Below are 22,124 nucleotides of genomic sequence, written 5' to 3'. Positions count from 1 at the left end.
TCCTTCTAAACTTTAACCCCACACAAGGGCACAGGTCTGGTTTCAGTATTGGGGAGACACAGAGGAATTCTGGGGTCTTCTGGTAGAAAATTTTGAGCATTGAAACACTTCTTTTTCTTGTACTCTTACTACTTAGTGTGCATTTCTCAAGTCTGGTATTATTATTATTTATGTAATGATCCTCATACTTCACTTTATGCTTGACTTTATTTATGTACTTACAAGTTATAATCTGGCATTACTTTTGATTTATTTTGTTTTTCATTGCATTTTGAGAAATTATGACATAGTAATACTAGAGCTACCAATCATAAAAGAAAAGAAAAAAGGAAGTAACAAAAAAACAGGAATTTCAAAATACAAATCAAAGGAATGCAAAGCAAAACATACATCATAAAAAATATTATTTCCATTATTATTAACAATAGCAATACTACTAATAATAGTAGCTAGTAGATAACTTTTGTTTATTTTTTATTCTATTTTTGTGGGGGGGTTCTGTCACAGACACTGTTCTATATTTGTTGTATTGACTGTGTCATGTTTGCAGAAAATTGAATAAAAAGATTTGCAGAAAACAAATCTGCATTCTGGTGAATTTTTGTGTATCAGTTTGAACCTTTTCTGCATCAATTTACAATGTAAATGTCTTTACTTTTGCCCAAATAAAAGCCCTCTACTAATTTTATGTTTTTATTTAAGTCCATATGATCTAAATATTTGAAGGACATCCGTCCCCTGCGTTACCCCTGAAATGTACAGCTATGACCCCACATGATACACACTCACACACACACCTCTATAACTGCAGACACGCTTGTTTCATATGTAACAGCAGCACACCTTCACATAAGCCCACTGTTTCTTTTTCCACATCAACATCACCCGCTGAGCATACAGGCTTCTGTGTGAAGTTAAATCCAAAACGTCGTGATGTAGCCTTCGATTTGGCAATTAGTTTAAGTAACAGAGTTGACCTTAACATTAAGGTCAAGCCATGCCCCAGATACAGAGACATAAGGTACACTGCCATCGTGTCATTTCTGCACTCTGGTCTATTGCAGCCCCTCGACTGCTGCAACCAGAGAAGATTAAAAACAAAGAAATAACTGCAGTGCAATATTGACAAATTCTGTTTAATATTGTGTGATACTCTTCTCTTAAAATACAGTCTTTTCTGAGGTAGACCATTACAGTTCAAGAACATTATCATTTTTAAAACAGACATCAAAAAAGACATGAAATAAATACTTTCATGTACAATATGCCGCAAAAATGAGGTAGAAATGGTTACAGAAAATGTACAAGAACAAAGTTACCGCCATAACAGATCAAAACATGTAAAAAATAAAAGCTTGTTTTGTTGGACAAACTGTCAGGAGAGGTGGGAACAAAAATGTTGCAGCGACTTTAAGTCACCGCAAATATTACATTTTTGTGATTACAGATGAATAATCGCTTTCATTATCTGGACCTTGAGGCTTTCCTGTAAGTTGTAAATGTGTTTTCGGTTTGGGAGACAGTGATCAGTATGCACAGCGGGGGTCACTGATTGATCTGGCTGTATGGCATGACTGAAGCCACCAGCTGGAGAGGGACGGCTGCACTGTGATATAGGGTTGCTGGACATCAATCAGACCACTTCCACTCCAGAGGCATTGGTATAAGGGAGGAGGAGGAGGGGAAAGGGCGGGGCGGGGAGAGGATACAACGCCACATGGCCACTGGGGCTCGTGGCCAGGGGGCAATCCAATCTAATGAGATTGCACTGGGGAGAGAGAAAAAGAGAAAAATAATGATGAGGGAGGGAGGGGGGAGACAGAGGGAGGAAAGGGCAGTGGGAAATATTACATCATTCTGTGTATACCTCCTCAGGACCATGGCAACAGTATAATACATACGACCTCTGTACCTGCAGTCCAGTGACCGGGTTTTTCCAGCTTGTTAAAACAGAACTGGTGGAAAAAGAGAGATCTGTCTGGATTGTCTACATGTTGGGTTTATCCACAATATGTACACATAAACCTCTGCTGAAAGCTATTTACTTAATCTTGAAGCTTTTTTTTTTTATTTTGCATCTGTGGGTTTGTTTGTTGTGTTTTTGGGAGGTATTTTGTGCTCAGATTTTGTGTTCTGATGATTGTGTGCGTTGTATTTACATTTTCAAAATGATATTCTGCAGGTGTGAAACTACAAACACGCAAACTCAAGTAAACATCAAAAAACTTTTGGGATTTGGAAGCAGTTTGTCCAACAAAAAAAGGAATATTTTCTGTATTCTACATAGCATTTCTTGAAGACAATCATCACTCCACCATAAACTACAATAAAAACAAAGGGTAAAAGAACAGAGAAGAAAACATATTTATATATTCATATATAATAATACATGGATTTATGGCATCAAATATCCTTTGAAATACCTGAATTACATTCAATGTTACTCTTTGTAGCATATTCAAGTTTCTCTCCCGAGGTAAAAGCCCAGCTGTAGTGGGTATTACAAGACTGTCAGGTTTCTCCTCGCTCCACTCTCTCTCGCTCCACGCCGCTCCTCTACTAAGACCCTAAGATAACATACATTCTTTATTTCATATTTCATATTTCTGAGGTAAAGAAATTCTTCCTGAGCATTTCAAACAAGACTACACACTATGAAAACAAAAGGAGTACGTGAAAGAGCAAACAGATATGCTATAGAGAGGCTGGGTGTGTGCGGGTGTTTTTTTTTCAGTGAGATTCTCAGGAAAACTGCCGACGATGAGGAATGCGAGATCAAGAACAAATCTGAGGAAGTTAAGGACAACAACCCAACAGTAATAAAGAATGTTGTGTGTGTATTGTACCATTTTAAGGGTGCGTTGTACTACTGGAGAGTTAAATGAAGATAACGTGAGGCATATTTCTAACACCAAACATGTTGAGTGTAACTGCAAGATTTTACTTGGACAGCAGCAGCATATTTTAGATTTATTAAAATCCATCTGATTTTCTCTTTTTTTCAGAATATTGAGGACTAACCGTTTGATTTGGTGAGAAGCTATCAAGAGGGATCAATTATTTTGATTTTCAGAACCAGTCTGTTTGAGAAATATAGCAACATTATGCATTTGGTTTGACGTCTTTTTGGTCAAAAACTGTTTTTTTTGCAGAAATAATCCCAAGCCCTTCGCACTGAATAATTAGTGACAATCCAATAGCTAAATCAACATTAGGATAATGCGGAAGTGGACTGGCAATAAATAGGATCCTGAGAGTAGCAGTCAAAGGGGGGATTTTCCAAACCCTGATTATCCATAATCTTGGACCACGTCACCTAGCAACAAATAATTGATTTTGTCCCGGACCAAGGCTAATCAGGATCTCTGAGAGTATCCAAATAGTATATAATCTGATTTTCCCATTGGCCAAAAGACTAATACACTATCCCACTCAACAAGGCCTATTCATCTTTCTTCTCTTTGGGAAAAATTAAATATTGCGGATATTCATATGAAAACAAAAACAGCACACCATGGCATGCTTCTGCCAGGGAAACAACTCTGTCAGCTCTCCCGTACTGCCGAGCTTCTCCGGCTCTTTTGGCTGCATAATCTGTAATTACAAAACAACAACAAAACATTCCAAAGGCGTTCCACGACAAAGCAAAAACAGGGTCGTGACGCAGTCCGAGCACAGTGACTGGCTGCTTTTTCAGTGGTTATACATTTTGCTCCACTCTATACAAGTGTCCAGTTCTTTTATGGTGGTGTGTGGGCGCACCTTGCAGAAGGCATTCTCAAAGTCTGTGAAGGCTGGGGGTTTGGAGGATGTGGAATGGCCATGCATGGCCCCGGTGGGGGAGGATGCTGAGGAGAGTGCCTGCTGGCAGAGCTGCAGCAACTCCCACACGGAGAAGCCCTCTGTGCGCTGCAGCACGGCGCTCAGCTCCCTCTCGCTCAGGCTGCAGCCCTGGGGCGACAGCGCCTGCAGCAGCACCTGCCTGCGCATACCCACATCTGGCAGGCCAACGTGATACCGCTTGGCAAAGCTCCGATGGACTGCGTCTTGCAGGAGATCTGGCCTTCCAGTGGCACACACAAGAATCACCAGACCTGTGCTCCCCACCTGGGCTTTCTCCAGGGTGGTCAGCAGTGTCTGCCGCAGCCCCTCCTCCTCCATGGCCTCCAGCTGGCTGAGCAGCACCACTGAGGGCCGCCGAGCCGCTGCCACCTGCAACAGAGACCCCAGAATGTGCTCTGCCTCAGCCTTCCCTTTCGAGGCCAGCATGGCTCCACTCAGCCGATAGAAGGACGCCCCCAACTGTGAAGCCAAAGAACGAGTCAGCGTCGTCTTACCCCCTCCCCGGGGGCCAAACAGCAGGACGGTTCGTGGTGGCCGCATCACTGCACTGGGCCTCAACACGGGCCACAGGAGGTCCTCCTCCAGGGCGGCCTTTACATGGGTGAGCCCAGCCAGCTCACCCCAGCCCAGTGCCGGGCTGCAGTCCAGTAACTCCCCATTGACAAGGTCCAATAGTCGGGGGTCTGGGCTCTTCATAGTCTCAACAGTCGGAGCACACAGTGGAGGGCGCTTGTGTGCCTGGGAGCGATGCTGCTGGATGAAGCCCTGCTCTGCCACGCCGTTCTCCCCCGTCATGCCCGCTGGAGGGCTGAATTCCCCTGCTGCCCCATACGGAGGAGACACCAGGGGCTGGGAGGAGGGCTTACTGGGCTTGAAGGTTTGAGGGTCTGCGCTGCCTGAACCGTTGAAGCCGTTTCCTCGACACTCTGTTTTGTCACTCACACTGTAGGGTGAGTTCCCCCCGGGCTTCAAAGGGTCATAGCTATACTTCCTGTACCGAGACCCGTCTTCGCTCTCATCCTCTTCCACGCTCATCTCAAATGCTTTTCGTTTTAATGTCCCTCCAGACTCAGACGTCCCAAGGTTGGTGCTCTGGTAACTATAGCTGCCTCCTACCACTGTGGGCCGTGAGGGAACGGGAGTAGGGGCTGGTAGACCTGACGGTAGGTAGGTTGCGGAGGGGTGGCTGTAGCTTGTGGCGAGGCTGGTCTGGGGAGGGTACGTGCTAGCAGGGTAGTTATAGACAGGTGTGGTAGGACTGTAGCTGGGCACAAGGGTGGGGGTGGATTGGAGGGTGTGGAGGGAGGCAGGGGGAAGTGCTGCACTGGGTTGGGGACAGTACCCTGAGGAAAGATAGGTGCCATTGTAGCTGGAGGGGTACTCGCTAGAGCCGCTGCAGGAGCTGCTGCCGCTGTAGCCCGAGTCCGAGAGGTTACTGTTCACCACCGAAACACTGCTGACCCCCGGAGGGCCCGCAGATGTGGCTACAACCTTGGAACCTGAGAGGCTGTCATGGCCTCCAGGGGGCACCAGGGAATAGGAGGCATCGGTGCTGTGTGTCAGCGGCCAGGGCTCTAGCTCAGTCTTCGGGACGCTGAGGCCCCCAAAGGCCCCCGGCTCTGGGTAGGTGCCCACAGTGGGTGGCCGGTCATATGGTGAGTCCAGGACGCCAGAGTACTTCTCAGCATAACGCTTCAACAGGTTAGAGGCTGTGAGAGCAGAGATGTCGTCATTGGCCCAGGCGTAGTTGTAGCCGCTGCGACCACGGCTAGAGTAGAATTCCGACTTGTGGGCCGGAGAGGAGGTGGTGGAGGAGACGTCCAGGTGCTGCTCAGGCCACTGGCTGAGAGGCTGGGCATGCTCTGGGTTCCAGTGCATCTTTAACAGGCCTGAAAAATGAAACACGGGGACACAAGGTCACAATTTTCTTCTTTACAATTATGTCAGAAAAAATAACACAGTCAGGGATTAGGAACAAGCATGAGTACCTGATTTGGATGTCAGTTTATTCATCATATAGAGTAATCACATTTTACTCCGTTCTAAATTAAAAGATAACATTTTTTATAGGGCTGCCCCTTGAAAGTCAGAGGTTGAATCATCAGTTGGGAGAGAGACCCTCATTGGACTGAGATTGCTTGAAGTCGAGCAGTTGGTTTTGCGACTAAGCATGATGTGCAGTGTACAGATTTTGCTGCTGAGTGAGTGCTCTTGACTTTCATGCTACTCTTTGGGACAGGGAGCTCTCTGGGAAGTTTTGGACATGCGGGCAGCAGTACAGAGGAAGAGAGATGGTAGACCTTCTACTTAGACGTGGTAAATTTACAACTCAAAGCAAAATTAATACGACACAGTCTCTGGCTTTTGTTTGGTATCTGGCGTAGGCAAAAAATGTTGCACATTTCCAACCTGCCATTTCTGCAGTTAGCTGGTTTACTACATTACGTCATGGCTGCTGTGACAATGAAGGCACTGTTGCGCCTGTTCAAACTTTAAAACTCTGTATGCAAAACAAAGTGAATCATCAAATTTGATGTACCTGCATATGTGAATATCTGCACGGATTCATACAGAAAAATGATGGCGCTGCACAGCTGCAAGTAAAATTCGGCCTTTCTGTCATTACTCGTCACGTTACAGCAAAAAAGCGATGTTTGGAAGTATCTCAACTAAACAACATAAGTTAATGTGCATTACAATCCCTGTAACATCTAACCTGTGTATCATAGCTTATATCTACAGTCTATGCAGCACAGAAAGGTAAGGTAACCCTTACCCACATTTTTAGGGGTGTTTAGTTTGACCCTATTCTTGCATTAGATTTTATTATTTTTTGTGAGTACTTGAGTACTCTATAATTTAATGCTTTAATGTTTAACTTCTACAATTTACCTAAAAAACAGCATTCCAGGTTCCAAAATTGCCAGTTTATTTATATATATAAAAAAAGTAAAATGATGCTTTCAATATTACAATATTAATTTTAAAATTTGGAACTTCACACTTTCTGCAAGATATCAGACACTGTAGACAACTAAAAAGGACATGTTTATATATATAAATAAAATTATTATTATTATTTTTTATTAAGTGCTTCACCATGCTGCAACACAGTACACCCTGTTTATTTCTCACTCAAGTACAAGACAAACTGTTTCGAATACTACATATTTCATAGCCAGGAATCTTTAAGTTAAAAATATAAAAGACCAACACTCATTTCAATCAAAAACAATCGTCAATATTCAGTTTGACATATATTAGTGCTCTGTGACTGTGTGTCCCACTGCACGTGGACAGACTCATGGTCTGAGCCCCTCCTTTCCTAGGTGCCACTGACGAGAAATGGCTTTTCTTGTGTTTGGAAAATGATGCATGTTAGCAGTGCGAGCTCACATTTCTCAAAGAGGAAGAGAAAAACAAAGGGGAGGTGGAGAAAGAAAGAGAAAGCTGCAGAAAGTAAAGAGTGTGAAAGCAGATCTGTAAGATGGATGTGTTATGTTGCAGTTTCCCTGCTTATGTTGTAGCAGCGATAAGATCCCAATACTATTCCCTGCATTGCTAACATCTGCAGGTCTCCCAGAGGAGCTATTGTTATCTCCTTGTGCATGTTGCTCTGAATGCCTGCTCTCTCAGCCCTGCACCCCCACCTACCACCCACCAATCCACCCACCCACCGTATACCAGAGCTCCAAAGGTCCACTGAACGACTGGACACAGAGAGAGGGAGGAGGGGAGGGAGAGGAGAAGGTAAACTGGAGGGAGAGTGTGTGTTTGTGTATGGACAGTGGTGTGGAGAAGAGAGAGAGAGAAGAAAGAAAGAAAGAAAGAAAGAAAGAAAGAAAGAAAGAAAGAAAGAAAAAGAAAAAGAACAAGGGGGGTTTGGTTTAAGGGTTTGGAAATGCAGCATAGTGTGCTATTCATCAGCACCGTCTCCCATGGAACATTGGGAAGGTGGAATGTCTGTTCCTCTGGCTGACTTCAGCGCTGGCCGAGCTCTGATTGATCATGGCTGATACGCACCAAGCACATCTCTGAGCTAACAGCAGAGAGGGCAGTCAAAGAGAGATTTTTGTTTCATGAATTGTTTCCCCTACATGTCCCCTCATGCAAAGGTTCTTGCTTCCTGCTAAAACACTTGACATTGCATCTGAAATAAGTGGAAAATGCACAGGGGCGTAGCACTAAATTCTGGGCCCAATGCATAAGCAGTCTCTGCGGGCCCCCCGTCCTCCCTCTGTTGACCTGTGGCTCTCTCTCATCTTTTGGATTTCTTTTTAAAAGTCAGTTTATTTTCTCACTAGGGATGTCCCAATCAAGTTTTGTTTTTTTTTACCCTTAATCCCTTATCAGTCAGTTAATATGGAGTATCTGCTGATACCGAGTCCAGATCCAAGACCTCTAATTTCTTTGACAATATTTATTTCACAAACTATAGCACAAAATGACAAACCCTCCCTTTAATCTTTTTGGCCTTTTCGCTGTCTCGAGGGAATGTCTCCATCCCTTTACGATTTGTTGCTGCAGTGCCACCTGTGTCTCAGTAACCTGAATGATCTGTATTGCTCTGAGTGTTTATTTTCATAGTCTGTACATCTTTTGAGCAGATTAACCTTCATTTGTAAATATGCATGTTGGCTTTTAACTCATGGGGCTTTTGTTTCACTTGGCGAGTGTGGCTGTAGTATGCTTTGCACTTTTCTCCTCTGCTTTCTCTTTGGAGTGAGGCGGAGAAACAACGTGTTGTAGCTGAAAGCAAAAAACAAAACTCTCACATTGTGCTGAAATGAAACGGGTGTTTATAACTTCGATAAATAACGTAAATAAACTGTTTCATACTGGGTTTTTTGTTTATGGTGTGTGTTGTGGTGTTTCACAGCAGGTGGGGCTCGGCCTTGCTCTTAAGTCAGCAAGAGACGGCTTAATAGAGTTAAGGTGATGATTGCTGTGCTCCATGTTGCTCTGCATGAAAATCAAAACATCTGTGTGACAGCTGACCAAAAAAAAAAGGATCAGGTGTTCTATAAGCTAAATATTCCTATTTCTCGATGGAAGAAAAAATGCCTTGATTAGCCTCCAATCCGACTGGGACATTCCTGTTTCTTTCCGTGTCCTTTCTTTCTTGTCTGGAATCCTGATCTCCCCTTTTTGGACAAAAGATATGTACATTGGTGCTTTAGTATCAAAAGCACTATCTCTCTGCTTTAGCTACATTAATACCCATTTCCACCTAAATTTGTGGGTGTCCCCAGGTTTTTAAAACCTGCTAAAATAGGTTAGAGGCTCCTTTTCTGTTGCCAGTAGCAGAGGAGCATGGCTTTCTGTTTTTTCACTGATGTGTATTGTTTGACAGCACGGACTGGCAAAAAAGCAGGTTAGTAAACATGGAGGCCAGTGAAAATGAAATGGTGGTTTCCGATTTTTATATTTAGTATCTCTTTTAAGCTCCTTGCAGACTAATTTGGAACAATGCTTAATTGCTGTTTGGGCGGAGACGGATGGTATTTTGTGGTGGTGCGTAATTGGATCTTGCCGGTAAGGGGGCTAAAATTTGCTCGTTCATGCAGGTGTTGTGCTTTCATTGAAGCAGATCAGAGCAGATAAATGCTGGTGACTACAGAGTCATTTGACCCAGGTGTTAATGCCAATTTTTACTTTTTCCATTGGATACAATAGCCAGTCGTACACAGGTGTTCTGGGGATGTTTTGTGCAGTGGGAAAAGGGCAAAATCCTTGTGCAAGGATGGACTAAACCATTTTGCATCTTTCAGTGGTAAGACTGGACTTAGAGAGCTTCCACTATTGCTTTTATGCAAAGTTTAGTCTTTTAGCTGATTTATTCAGTCAATTTTAATTCACTTATGGCACTGATTATTAAATAAAATCAAAAATAAATCAATAAACATTGCAAACAAAACCAAAGTTTTCATTCCAGGCTTTTCATTTGGGGCCCTGGGTAAAAAATCCCAGTTGTCCCCCACTATGACGCCCCTGAACATGTATATGCTTGGAACTCTTTGCACAAATGTATAATGCATGTGCTAATTTTCAATGTTTGCATGCAGTTCTGTTTATCTTTTCAAGCCCATTTTATAGTTTCTGTAGGTTCAACTGTAAATTCTCACATTTAAAGAGTATTATGTGTATTATATCACAGGATAGTTATATAGAATTGTCTATTTCATGAAAACTAGCGCTACCTCTTGCTGAGGCATTAGCTTTACATTCCACACATAGCTTTGCATTATTGAACTGTCACGATTTACCCTGAGGTGAGGACTACTCCAGCCAGAAACAGGGAGGTAAAAAAGGAATATGGCAAAAGCCGTCATTACTGGCCTCCCTGCCTTTCCTTCAGTGGACGGCTGATGATTCATTATTCATGGCTGTGTATGTGTGGAGTCGGGCTTCTTATTGCCATTTAAATCAAATCTCAATATCCACAGCCTGCAATTCTGCTGCCTCTCTCTCTTGCTCACTCCTTAACTTTGCCCTCTTTCTTTACCCGCTTCCCAAACCTCCCCATGTGTGTTTTCAGATTACGCCCGTTATTTATTCAGTCAGATGAGACCAGCAGACCAGATGGCCGTTGGATTATCATGTCCTTCATATTCAAATCCACTGCCTTAAATTCCCAATGGCCAAACCAGTTCAAGTACTTCCCTAAGCTTCAGTCGACCCACACACACACACCCACCACAGTAAGATGTAAAAGAACATTCTCACACTCTGTTCACTTTTTTTTTTTTTTTTCACAAACATGCTGAAGACATTGTCTTGTCCACACCCAGATGACCACATATTTTTGCAGTCTGACTTGCAGGTCTTTGTCCAGGCTGCAGAAACCATATATGTCCTGCAGGCCCTTCCCATCTGCAGCCCAACCAGTTTGTGAGCAGCCCCAATAATGGGGCCTGTGTGTGACAGAGATGGATGAGAGCCCAGGGGAGCTCATAAAACCTGCAGCGGGGAGGGAGGTATGGAAGAGGGAGGGGAAGGAGTGGACAGCAGGCGCTTCGTCCGCTCTAAGCGGACTGGAGCGGACATTAGAGGACTCAGTGAGGCGGGCTAACTGCTGTCCACTCCATCATCAGAGTAGCACCAACACAGAATGGACTTCTCGCACACTACCCCCTTTGACCAATGTAATGACCAGCTGCCCATACCTGAAGAACCAATTCACTGTTAAATCTGAGAGTAATTACTTTCTATAAGTCATTTTTAAAAGTGCATTAGACTCAATAATTCTGTCTGTATATACACACACTGAGTTAGATGTGTGACAAGCAACCATTTACTTCCCTGATGAACACAGCAGGGTTGCAGAGCAGTTTAGCCCTTTCCATGTAATTAGATCCTGCCTTCTGCTGGATTGTGGTTTTTAGAGCAGCAGCGCTCCACAATAAACTGAGCAAGCTCTAATCTACACTTCTGCTTAAATCAGAGCAATCACGTAGATTAATTCACTGGAGGAAGAAAGCTAAGATTAGAAGTCAGAAATCAGGACAATGTGGACGTACTAATGGTAGCAGTGCAATCATTAGATTTACTACAATCTATGCTTTTAGTGCAATGGCACATTTTAAATGATACTAAACCACACAGAAAAACATCACTGCTAAAATAATTTGTAAATAACAAATAGTCATGTTGCAACTTTTAGTTATACACTTTTTAGCTTCAATGCTGTGACATTTCTATCTCTCCTGCCACGCCTCCATCAACTCTCTTACCCATATTAGAGGAGGATTATGGATTTAAAAAAAACATTCATTAGGAATAGACAAGGACGTCTGTATGTTTTAAAAACAGAAATCCTGTCCTCATTCAAGCTTTTGTAGCTGTTGTTTATATAAGCTTAAGTGCTCTGTGATCTAGTCACAAAAGGGTTGTTAGAGTATTTACTATATTTTGTCATTTATCAGTTGTGCTGTTGAATTTTTTAAAAACTAATTTTATTCAGTATCAAGATACAAAGATCACATACAATCTCCTTGACAACAAAGCTCATTCAACATCTTCAGTTGCCAATCAAAGTTCTTCAAAGGGAAATAGCAAGAAAATAGCACAAGCAAAAAATAGAAAAGAAAGAAGAAAAAAGCAGAAATATTTCCAATTCAGCAACACACTGAATTTAAGAAATCAGTTTATGTTAAGTTAACATAAATATGACTTTCTACTGACCGAAGGCTGTACTTGGCTGCGAGGAGGTTGATAAGAACCTTGTGCATATGCACATGAAACTTCCCACTGTGTGTGGGTGTGTGTTCTTGGCCCCAGGAGAGACAGATGTTCTTCTGCTGACCGCCTTACTGTCTGTGCAGCCATTGTGGTGGACGTCCGTCCAGCAGACGTGCGTAGCTCGGACAATCCAGTTGGCCCTGAGACAAAGCCTGAAGGATCCTATTGTCAGGGGCCTGTCTAATTATGGAAATCTTATTAATCTATTCAGCAGCAGTCCACTGACAGCTTTTGTGTCAGCCTGGGATTTATTGAGGGACTTGTGTGAGCTGCATCCTATTGTAGGAGTGCGTGATGAAGACAGTGGCACGGCTCTCTTCAGCAGAAACCAGCTTTCCTTTGAGGAGGCCCTGAGATTAAAATTAGACCACTTATGGCTCTGGGGGAGTGTGTTAGGTTCATGTGTGATTTCTGCCCTCAAATGCTCCAATCTATCGTCTACAAAGTAACTGATTTTCATGTTGACTGGGTGAAACCCAAGTAGTTTTTGGCCTATAAAGGCTGGTAGTACCTTAGACTATGTTGTGGTTTCCTATAAAAGAAGTATTAGTGAGTGAGGTGAAACGTTATCCTGGCAGGAAGCCCGGAGACGAAGGGCTCCAGTGCCTTTTCACAGCTCCCCTGTGGTTGCTTTCCCCTTCTCCCTTCCCGGCACTTTTGTTTTCCCTGCCCCGAGGAACAAAATGGACACGGATGCAACAGCCCTTCTGGGACAGTGTGCTATTAAACTGTGCCGATTGTGAAGAGGCCGCTTGTAAACAAGAGCGCCGTGGATCAATCCAATCAGGGCTCTATTCAGGGCTGAGCTCTACCCCCACCCACGGAGAGAAAACTACCAACATCTCGTACACCTCCACTTACAGGCACGAGTTAGGGAGAGCAATGTGCTTGTACATGGATCTATAAATCCTGTCATCCTCTGTCCCTATTTTCTTATAAAACATTAATAACAAGAGCTACCATGATTCAGAACTGCAGATGTTTGCTTTGCATGTCAACTTCACCATTACAAACTACACTACACCCAAAAAAGCCAAAAATTTACAGCAGAATTAAAAAGTTTTCCTAAAAGTCAGAAAGTTTATATTTTCTGTGGAGAAATTGTGCCGCCAAATCGCTCTTTTTTAAAAAATCTAAATAAGTCTACCATCCCTAAAGACCTTCACCTTAAAACGGTCAATCTGTCTGTTCAACAAGGTGTTAAAGATGCAGAAAAAAATTCAAGGCTGTGAATTCACTTCATGCCGACAAAGGAATACTTTCAATTCTTCAAAACAGAGAGTTGCAGAGAGGGCAGTATCAAATTGTTCTGAGAATGCTGCTCCGGCTGTTGTGTCAGCGATTCAATTTAGATAACATCTCAGAAACAGACACTTTAAAAAGAAAAGCTTTAAATGAATGTCGTTACAAATACAAAGCACGCAGCTGAACCAAAGGGGGATGACAGGCAGAAAGTGAAGAGAAGGGCAGACTGTGACAGACACTATATTTGTGCTGATAAATCACAAACTTGAAGCTCTGATGACTGCATCAGTTGTTATGTATTCAGCAAGCACGGGCTGATCAATGAGTTATTGGATGAAACTCTTGCTCGCTGGACATAAATATGGAGAAGAAATTGTGTCTTTCTTCGGGAATCTTTAAACACTTTTGTGCATTTAAATCCAATAAGCTGCTTTAAACAAGAGTTTGGTGTGCAAGGAGAGAAGCACTCAGAATCTGTTATTTATCGCTGTTTGTTATCATGATTTGTCGTTCACTCTTGGAGCCCCTTAAGTCCGCTATTCTCAAGTTCACAGTGATTTATGACACTAATATCAAGCAGGGCATTCTCACTTGGCTGCTGCCGTCCTGCCGCCGCATACTACCTGGTCTGTCATAAAAACACCAATCTGAGAGGCCGGCCACATTTCACAGTGTGGCAGGTGGAGACAGTGGAAAATTGTCTCTGGGTATGCTCTCCCTTTAGTATGAACAACACATATTATTAGCTCTTGCAATTGGTGCAAACATACTGAAAAATTACAACGAATTCCTCACATATATTGTGAATTGTGCAAGTTACAAAATGCAATGTTACCTTTTACATTTCAACTCTCAGATGCTGTATAATCTTATCATGAGGGGGTACTGTCAAAAAGCCGTTAAAGAAAGTTCGAGGTCAGTCCTAGAGGCTCTTTCCAAAGCACCCTTAAGACAGGGATAATGTGTACAATGGATAACAGGGATCATAATTTATCAGACATGCGTAATTGGGCATTGCTAAGGAAAATGATTATAAATCTATGCGTTAGTCACAGGGCCGCTATCAATCAAAAGAAACACAATCCCACACTCCCACTATGTCTCTCGCTCCCTCTGGCTCATCTGCTCCTTTTTTCATGGCCCTAAAAAGATGTAATAACAGAAGAGTGCGGGAGCTCCAGTGGGGAGTTTTCACACCTGCTGCCCAGCACACGAGCAGACGCAGCTCTTTTCAAACACGCCTCACCAGTCCAATCCCAGGAGGAAGAAGCCCTTCTCCTGCAGTGGCATTGAGGGATGTCCTCTATGCGTGTCTCACTCTCTCCCCCCCTACCTCAGTACCTTCCTCTCTCTGTGGATAGAGCGATCTGTACTCCATGTATCAGAATGACACTTTGACTTACTCTATTTTTTGTTTTATCCCCCTCTGGGAATGTTTCAGGCCAGCTGTCAGAATAGTTTTTGTCAGCATGTGCAGCTAATGTGGTTTTATTAGAAGAGAAGGACAACATTGTACTGGGTTTCTGCAGAGAGTAATAAAATCATAATGTCCTTGTAGGTAATAAAATAAAGTTAAGATTAAAATAAGCTTCTATGTGGTAAATCTGCAATTCATTAGCTGTGAACATATATTCAGAGTGTCATTAAAAGTTGTTGTTGTGCAGAGTGGATGGAAAGGAGAGGTAGCCAAACTACTTGATGGCATTTGTTAAACATTGATTAATTGACAAACGTGTTTAGAATTGCTAATGATAGTGCAGCAAAAAGCAAACTCCCATCTGAGAGCGTGCTCATTTTACAGCCTTTTTCTCTGCACTCTCCAAAACTAAAAAGCCTCCGGAATAATTGCTGGATGCGTCACTTCATGCTCGTAATTTTAGAAACAACTCCCCCATCCCCCGTGTCTGCTAACGCATGTCCACAAATGGCAGACCCCTACTGCCCCCCTCCCTTCAAGAAAAACAGGGTCCCTATTTTCTGCGACTGCAGGCTGGCTTTAGGGCATTGTGTCCACTAATATATCAAAGAACAGCTGTCCTAAGGCTGTGTGATGACCAATCACCCCCTCCATCTGTCTCACTCGCCCAATCTCTGCTCTATCTCCCCCTCCTCAGTTCTATCTCTTCCTTGCAATCTCCTTCTTTCCCAGATTCCCTGCTCCTCCACCTCCCTTATTCCCCCCATTCCCAGTGAGCATGTTGGATTCCCTTCTTTCAGTCCAAATCCCCCGGCCCCTCTGTGCTCCCAGCTTAGACTCTCAGCACATGGACAGCTCTGGGATTTGTTGTTTTCTGCTAGTACACACACAAATTAGAGGAAGCTCAATATATCAGTAGCCACACTTCCCTCTGTGGCAGTGCATTTTATGATCACTGCAGGACAAACACCTAATGGCATAACGATTAAAGAATGTTATTTCTCAAGCGTGGTCATTTACTAATTAGCTGCGCTGGTGTGAAAGAAGTTGTGTCTCATTGTCGAAGCTCTGAATTCTGCTGCCTCAGGAATCCAGTGAAGTGTTGCCATCCAAATGAGCCTCACCACCTTGCTTCTTAATTGGGCCCTTAACGGGTGCGGAGGTCTCCTTAATGAGCTGATGAACCCTCAGAGAGACAGAGCGCACGGCCAGTGGACTCACAGGGCCCTGGGTCCCTAACCTTCTTTTCTTATGGACACAAACGCATGCAAACTTACACACAGATACACAACCACACACACACTGGGGGCTAATTAGAGCCCATTCACACCCTGCACTAATGATCCCAGCTCTTATTCACACACACTTTAGCAGACTGTGTGTTTACTAAAGGGCCACACAGGCCCCTCCACTGCAGCACTCATACCACTCTACCCACAATGGGGAGAGATGCTGGCGGAGCCCTTCAACCTGCTCCTTCAGGGGCCAGGATGAGATCTACTCCTCCTTTTTTCTATACAAACTGGTCCATGACTTAGCCAATTCATTCACAAAGACACTTGCACAAAACATAAAAACAGAGCCAGGGAGAGAAAGGAGAGGGAGAAGGGTCAGTAAGAGGAGAGCTATAAAAACTGCCAGATCTGGACTTGTGTGTGTGTGTGTGTGTGTGTGTGTGTGTGTGTGTGTGTGTGTGTGTGTGTGTGTGTGTGTGTGTGTGTGTGTGTGTGCGCACGCACATGTGAAAGAGTGTGTGCTCTTTTAAAAGAAAAAGTATCGCTACACCAGTGGGGGCCCCAGCAACAAGAGTTAGGGCACTCCTGGGTTGGCGGCCTGGGACTGATTTAAGAGTGTGTTTGAAGTGCAGATTACAGATTCTTTGCACCAAATCCCTCCAGGAGTATCCATGGCCCCTGGAATCTCTCTCAGGTTTCTTCTCAGGTCCGGCCATGGCTGCTCGCCCCAGCTTGAAGTCCTACGGACTGGCCGGAGACGAGGGCCAGGGTCGGACACACCGGAGAAGAAGTAGACACACACACACACACACTGGCTGAATTTAGGATCTTAATCATTTAGAATGGATTACTGAAAGCAGCCCCAATGCTAAAGAGGGCTGATAGGTGTACCTGTCCAGACCTTGTGTATTACTCTGGGACCCGTCTATGGACAGGGACAGAAATGCCTACCACAGGAGTCAGAAGTAACGTTGGAAAGTGGGAATGCTCCACATTCCCACAACTGAGATTCCAACATGGAGGTGAGAGTCTTCACATGTCCTGCACATATGCAAAGTCCCTCACAGTTGTATTTCTGCTCAGCAGAATCATGACTACAGTCTTTAACTAAAAGACAGTGAGCTGCAGTGTCACCGGCAAGCACAGGGGTGTGTTTGTGTGTCACTGGTCTGAGAATAAACAACATGACTACCTAACACTGCTGTGTGCGCTCATACGTTCCTTCTGTCTACACACACACACACACACGTACAGACACACACACTAGCTGGCTGTTCTGAAACGATCTCACCGCTGCAGAAGCTCTGCAGAACAGAGCTACTCTGTACATGAAGAACCATGAAGCCTCTGGACAGAGCAGATGAAAACCAGCATTGTGCATCGCCATCATAAAAGCAAATCACACACAAAGGCAAGTACGTAGTGTACTGGAAGATTCCCATGAAGGACCAGCAGTGTGCCGGCTCTAAAGGCATGTTAACTATTCCACCAGCAGTTTGTGACATTCTTGGACGTGCTGTCTACTTTAGCAGCAGGGAGAGTGTGTTCAGTGAGTGTGAACTGGCAGGGTGCAGGGAACTGATGGAACGACCACTTAAACAGGCCTTGGTGGGAAGCAGCATAAGCATGCATGTTGTTACAAATTAATGGTCCATCAGTGTTATATGAGCAAATCAGCTTAATTGGATTTAAAGCTGTAAACATCTTTTAATGGGAAAAAAACATGAAATGTTCTGGGAAAACAGGCCTTAAATCAACATCATCAAGAGCCACTTGTGAGACGACATGTACCATAACAACACATAAGGTCAACTATTTATTTGGCTGGCAACAATTCGAAATTCCACTCATCTTATGAGAGGCTGAATTATAACATCGGCTATTTTAAGGGTGAAATTTATAAAAAGCAAACAAAGTGTCATGGCTACTGTCAAACATTGGCTCATGACGCTTTAACCAGGCTGTTTTGTCCAGTATGATTTCTCACACCCACACACTCGCCTCACACAGCCTCTGCAGTCCATTTTTTTGGATGCTGAGAAATTTTTAGTATCCATTATGTAGTAATACTTTTTAAATTAACCATTCTGTTTGATTTCTCCCTCTTTTCTTGTAACTGTCATGCCGATAATGCTCCTTTGAGGCGAGTTAAAGAGCTGGGAAAAAGGGGCTGTTGAAGCCGAGGCCACGGAGGCAGCCCCATGCTGGCCAGCAAACAATGCCGTTTTGGAGAGCCAGAGCACTGGACTCAAATGAAACCTGGTGGGAGGGTGCAAAGGGGGGAGGCCAAAACTGGACACGTCAGTTATTAGGTCAGCATTGAAGGGAAAGACATGAAGGAAAGGAAAGATAGGGGGGAGAGTAGGGGGCAGCGTGTGTGGTGGTAAGTCCTGAGCTGTATTGGTAAAATGACACTGGCAGAACAGAGGGGTTTCTGCTGCTTAAACCATCAGCCCTCCAACCTAGCTCTGTCCCTCTTCCTTCCCCCATCTGTGTCTTCCGCCGGGTGATGAAACATTCAGACAGGGCTTGTGCCCAGGGTTTAGCATTTCCAAAGAGCACGTCAAGGAAAAAGTCAGGTTTCTGCACTGAGGCTTGCATATTTTCACAGTCACATATGCATTTTTCCCCGTTTGTTTGCAAACTACAGAACACAGTGTCCACTTCTGCTTATTTTTGCAGTGGGGGCTCATTGATTCAGGCAAAGTCCAACTAAGTCAAGTGAGGTTGTTCAGGATGACATGCAGAGAGAAAGAAGAGTGTGGTGTACTCACTATAAGGGACAATAGGACTCAGCATTCTGTGGAGCTGGTCTCAGTAAGGAGGAATGCTGTTTTGTGAATGCCAGCTAAGGTTAGCGTCCGTCCGGCTGTAGTCCATCACAAGCATGAGCTCGCACTGACAACCAAACAGCCCTGAGAGTGAGAGAGTGAGAGAGAGAAAGAGAGAGAGAGGCAGTTACAGGCTGCTGCACAATGTCTGGACAAACACTCACATGTCAACCAGCCCTTTCACACAAGCTCACACAGCAACACAAACCTAAACACACACACAAACACACAGACCAGAATTCACCCAGAGTATGATAGAATTACTGACAACCTGAGAACCCTATCAGTGTAACACAAACAGAGTTCACACACGCGCGCATGCATGCACGCACCCTCGCACACAGTCTGCCAAATTGACACACACACACAAGGGTATTCATTATAGGCCGGCATTAAGCTGATTGTGAAGCTGCGTTCAGCCTCTAAAGAGGGCTTTCTAAATCTGCCTCACAAAAAGACTCATGCATACCATTGCTCTGTGCACTGGGGCAATAAAGACCGCATTCTTAGCAGACCAAACACTTTTGGAGCTGCATAAGCAAAGTGAAGAGGAAAAAACGTTTCCTTTAATGACAGAATTTAACATTTAAAAGTTATCTTTTAAAAAAAATCACCTCATTTTGTTCTTTTTTGATTGAAAATTTAATTCACTTTTTATGGAAAAACTGAATAATTCAACTTTTTCTATTTTCAAGTGAAATACAGTGTATCTGTATCCTGGTTTGGGTTATAAATGTCATCTTTTAATCATGCAGAGATTAAAGACAATTTAATCCTCCAGTTTCTATTGTTTTACTCTGATATGAAGCACCTCTTTGGGCAAACCCATGAGATTAAAGCAACTCTAAAAGTGTGGGGGTTTTTTTTGTTTTTTTTTTTTCAAAACAGCCATTTGGGTTCTTAATTCAGCAGACACCAAAGCACATTTTCTTTATCCCTACTGGTGCAAAATTACATGGGAAAATATAGAGTAAAAACAACAGACAGATGACTAAAATTGTCTTCCAGTTTTGCAAAATTTGTGAAAACATCTTTAGCTATAAATAAACGTGTAAATGTTTGTGCAATTATACAGTCCATTTATAACTAAATGTTAATGTACTAAACCTATTGGAAAAACACACAAGCAAAACATATAAACTTGGATATATCAAATAACTTTAACCTTAGTAATGCAACTTTATTACATTTACTGCTTTTGCACAGCATTACATCTAAAACAGAAACTCTATCCCTCTTAGTTTGTATAAAATCAAACAAGTCTGTAACATTTACTCACATGTCATTCATATGGAATGCTTAAAATATGGGAATTACGCAATGACCATGCAGTTGTCTCTGGACACCAACAGGCTTCACATACAACACTGCCTCCGACTTTGAGCCCCTCTGCTCCAACTGACAGTCAACTTCTAGCCCAAAATAACTAACTGCGCTACGGCAACAAACCACAGCTTCCACTTAAAACAAACACAGCTCTGTCCTCGCACAGTTCAGCGACAGGCTGAGTGGAGAAGGCAGAGTTTGGAGGGCTGGTTTGCTCACAGAAATGTCTCATGGTCAGTGGCCAAAGAGGAGAGCTGCCACAACACGCTCAGCTCCCGTCCTCCTCCAACTTAAACCAGCCAGCAGAGCCAAGTCAAACCGCGGGGAGAGCGGAGAGCTGTGACAGCAGATCAACACAGAGGTGCAGAGAAGACAGGCAACCTTACCTATTCATGCCTGCATGTCTTCCATCAGATCTGAAAGCGCTACGATAATCCCTGGAGCAGACCAGACTCGTGTGTGCACTGCTATGCTTTTTTTCCACATATGGGACACAACTCCACTCTCTTTCCCTCCCTCTCTCTTCCTCCCTCTCTCTCTCTCTCTCTAGCCAGTGACAACAGAGTGAGCACTCAGCTCCCCTCCCCCATGGATCTCCCATCCCCCTTTCCCTCCCCTCCTTCTCTCTCTTTATGCTAAAAGTATTTAAGTAGGGAGTGAGAGAGAGAGAGAGAGAATGAGGGGAGGGCAGCAGAGAGGGTGGGGGACTGACCAATGGTGCTCTGGAGGAGAGAGAGGGTGATCAGACTGAAGCTTGGACACAGAGGACAGTGGAGGGAGAGATTTTGGTTGGAGGGAGATGACCACGTTGAGTTTGGTTTGCCCCGGGAGGATTAAGAAAGAGCTGAAGGAACAGTGGTGAGATTGTGTTGAAAACACAAGGAACAATCTCTTATTTGTTCTCTGTCCAACTAAAACAGATGCTTATCAAGTTACTTAAAAATAATCATCAGCACCTTTTATATAGCCTGCTCAAAGCAGGTATGTTGTTCCATTAATCCACCTCGCCGTTCTGTATAAAGCTTTGTTTATACCTGTGCAAGAAACCATAGTGCCAGCCTCGTGAGCTACAAGCATATAGAGGTGTTTATGCTCAACACGTCATTCGAAACACCATAGGGCATAAAAACAAAATATTCTGTGGATAATCAAGAAGACAACAAATGTCATCAGAAGAACATTACCAGAAAAGTAGGCTGCCTGGCAAAGTAGGCTGCCCATGTGCACATGAAACGCCTTTGGACAATGTCTGTTGAGAACGTGGCCAAACAGAACCGAGCACAGTGTTATTATACACTGGGGGACAGCTGGAGGGCATCTGCCTTGTTTGTCCGATACGCGCACGAGCAGTGTCACTTGAGAACACAGCTGGACGGAACCTGTAGCGTACCCATGAACGGCAGGACGGCGTCAAGTTGAAACGCTGATGGTAACAATATAATATAAGAGGGCATGAGGTTGCGAGAGCACCTATAGGGCGGGTGGGACAGGAGGTGGGTGGATCAAACAACCCCTGGGCACTCATATGAGAGTCCGTTGTTCGCTTATTGTTTGGATGTGACATTTTTTCCACACCTACACATGTGCCTCCTTCTCATAATCCTAATTATCAATGACTTTGTCGCCTAAACCTAACCATCTGTGCCAGCATATGTGTTTCTTGACGTCCCAGCATTGGTTGCTATGTGCTGTTGTTGCATAAACATAACCACGTGCAGCATCGTTCCACCATGTGCCTTTGATGACGTAATGGTAGCGGCATCCTGGAGTGTATCCAAAACATAATATTTAGACATGGAAGTCCACTGACAAAGCTGCAATATGTGAGGACTTGGGATGAGAACATGTTGGATGTACCGCTAAACATTGCATTTGTGCAGTTTAATTCTTTGTGTTGCTAACCCTGAGGTTGAAATTATTTTATACTGTTTAGCCTATAGTATTTAACTTTAGCCCTTGCACATTCTCCCACACTCTGCAGCAAAA

The 22,124-nt window shown here is 43.8% G+C and overlaps 1 protein-coding gene across 1 annotated transcript; it reads right to left on the bottom strand.

Annotated features, from left to right (window-relative positions):
* Positions 1–1,154: 1,154 nt before the first annotated feature.
* fignl2 (fidgetin like 2) lies at positions 1,155–20,600 on the bottom strand. Its single transcript, XM_042492627.1, has 3 exons — positions 20,525–20,600; positions 18,756–18,896; positions 1,155–5,732 (listed from the first exon to the last, which is right to left on the bottom strand). Exons 2-3 carry the CDS (start codon positions 18,778–18,780, stop codon positions 3,694–3,696), a joined length of 2,064 nt encoding a protein of 687 aa, XP_042348561.1. The 5' UTR covers positions 18,781–18,896; positions 20,525–20,600; the 3' UTR covers positions 1,155–3,693.
* Positions 20,601–22,124: the final 1,524 nt, after the last annotated feature.

The sequence above is a fragment of the Plectropomus leopardus genome, chromosome 8, assembly GCF_008729295.1.
Source record: "Plectropomus leopardus isolate mb chromosome 8, YSFRI_Pleo_2.0, whole genome shotgun sequence".
Classification (NCBI taxonomy): Eukaryota; Metazoa; Chordata; class Actinopteri; order Perciformes; family Serranidae; genus Plectropomus; species Plectropomus leopardus.
This window is presented reverse-complemented; position numbering and strand designations above follow the sequence as displayed.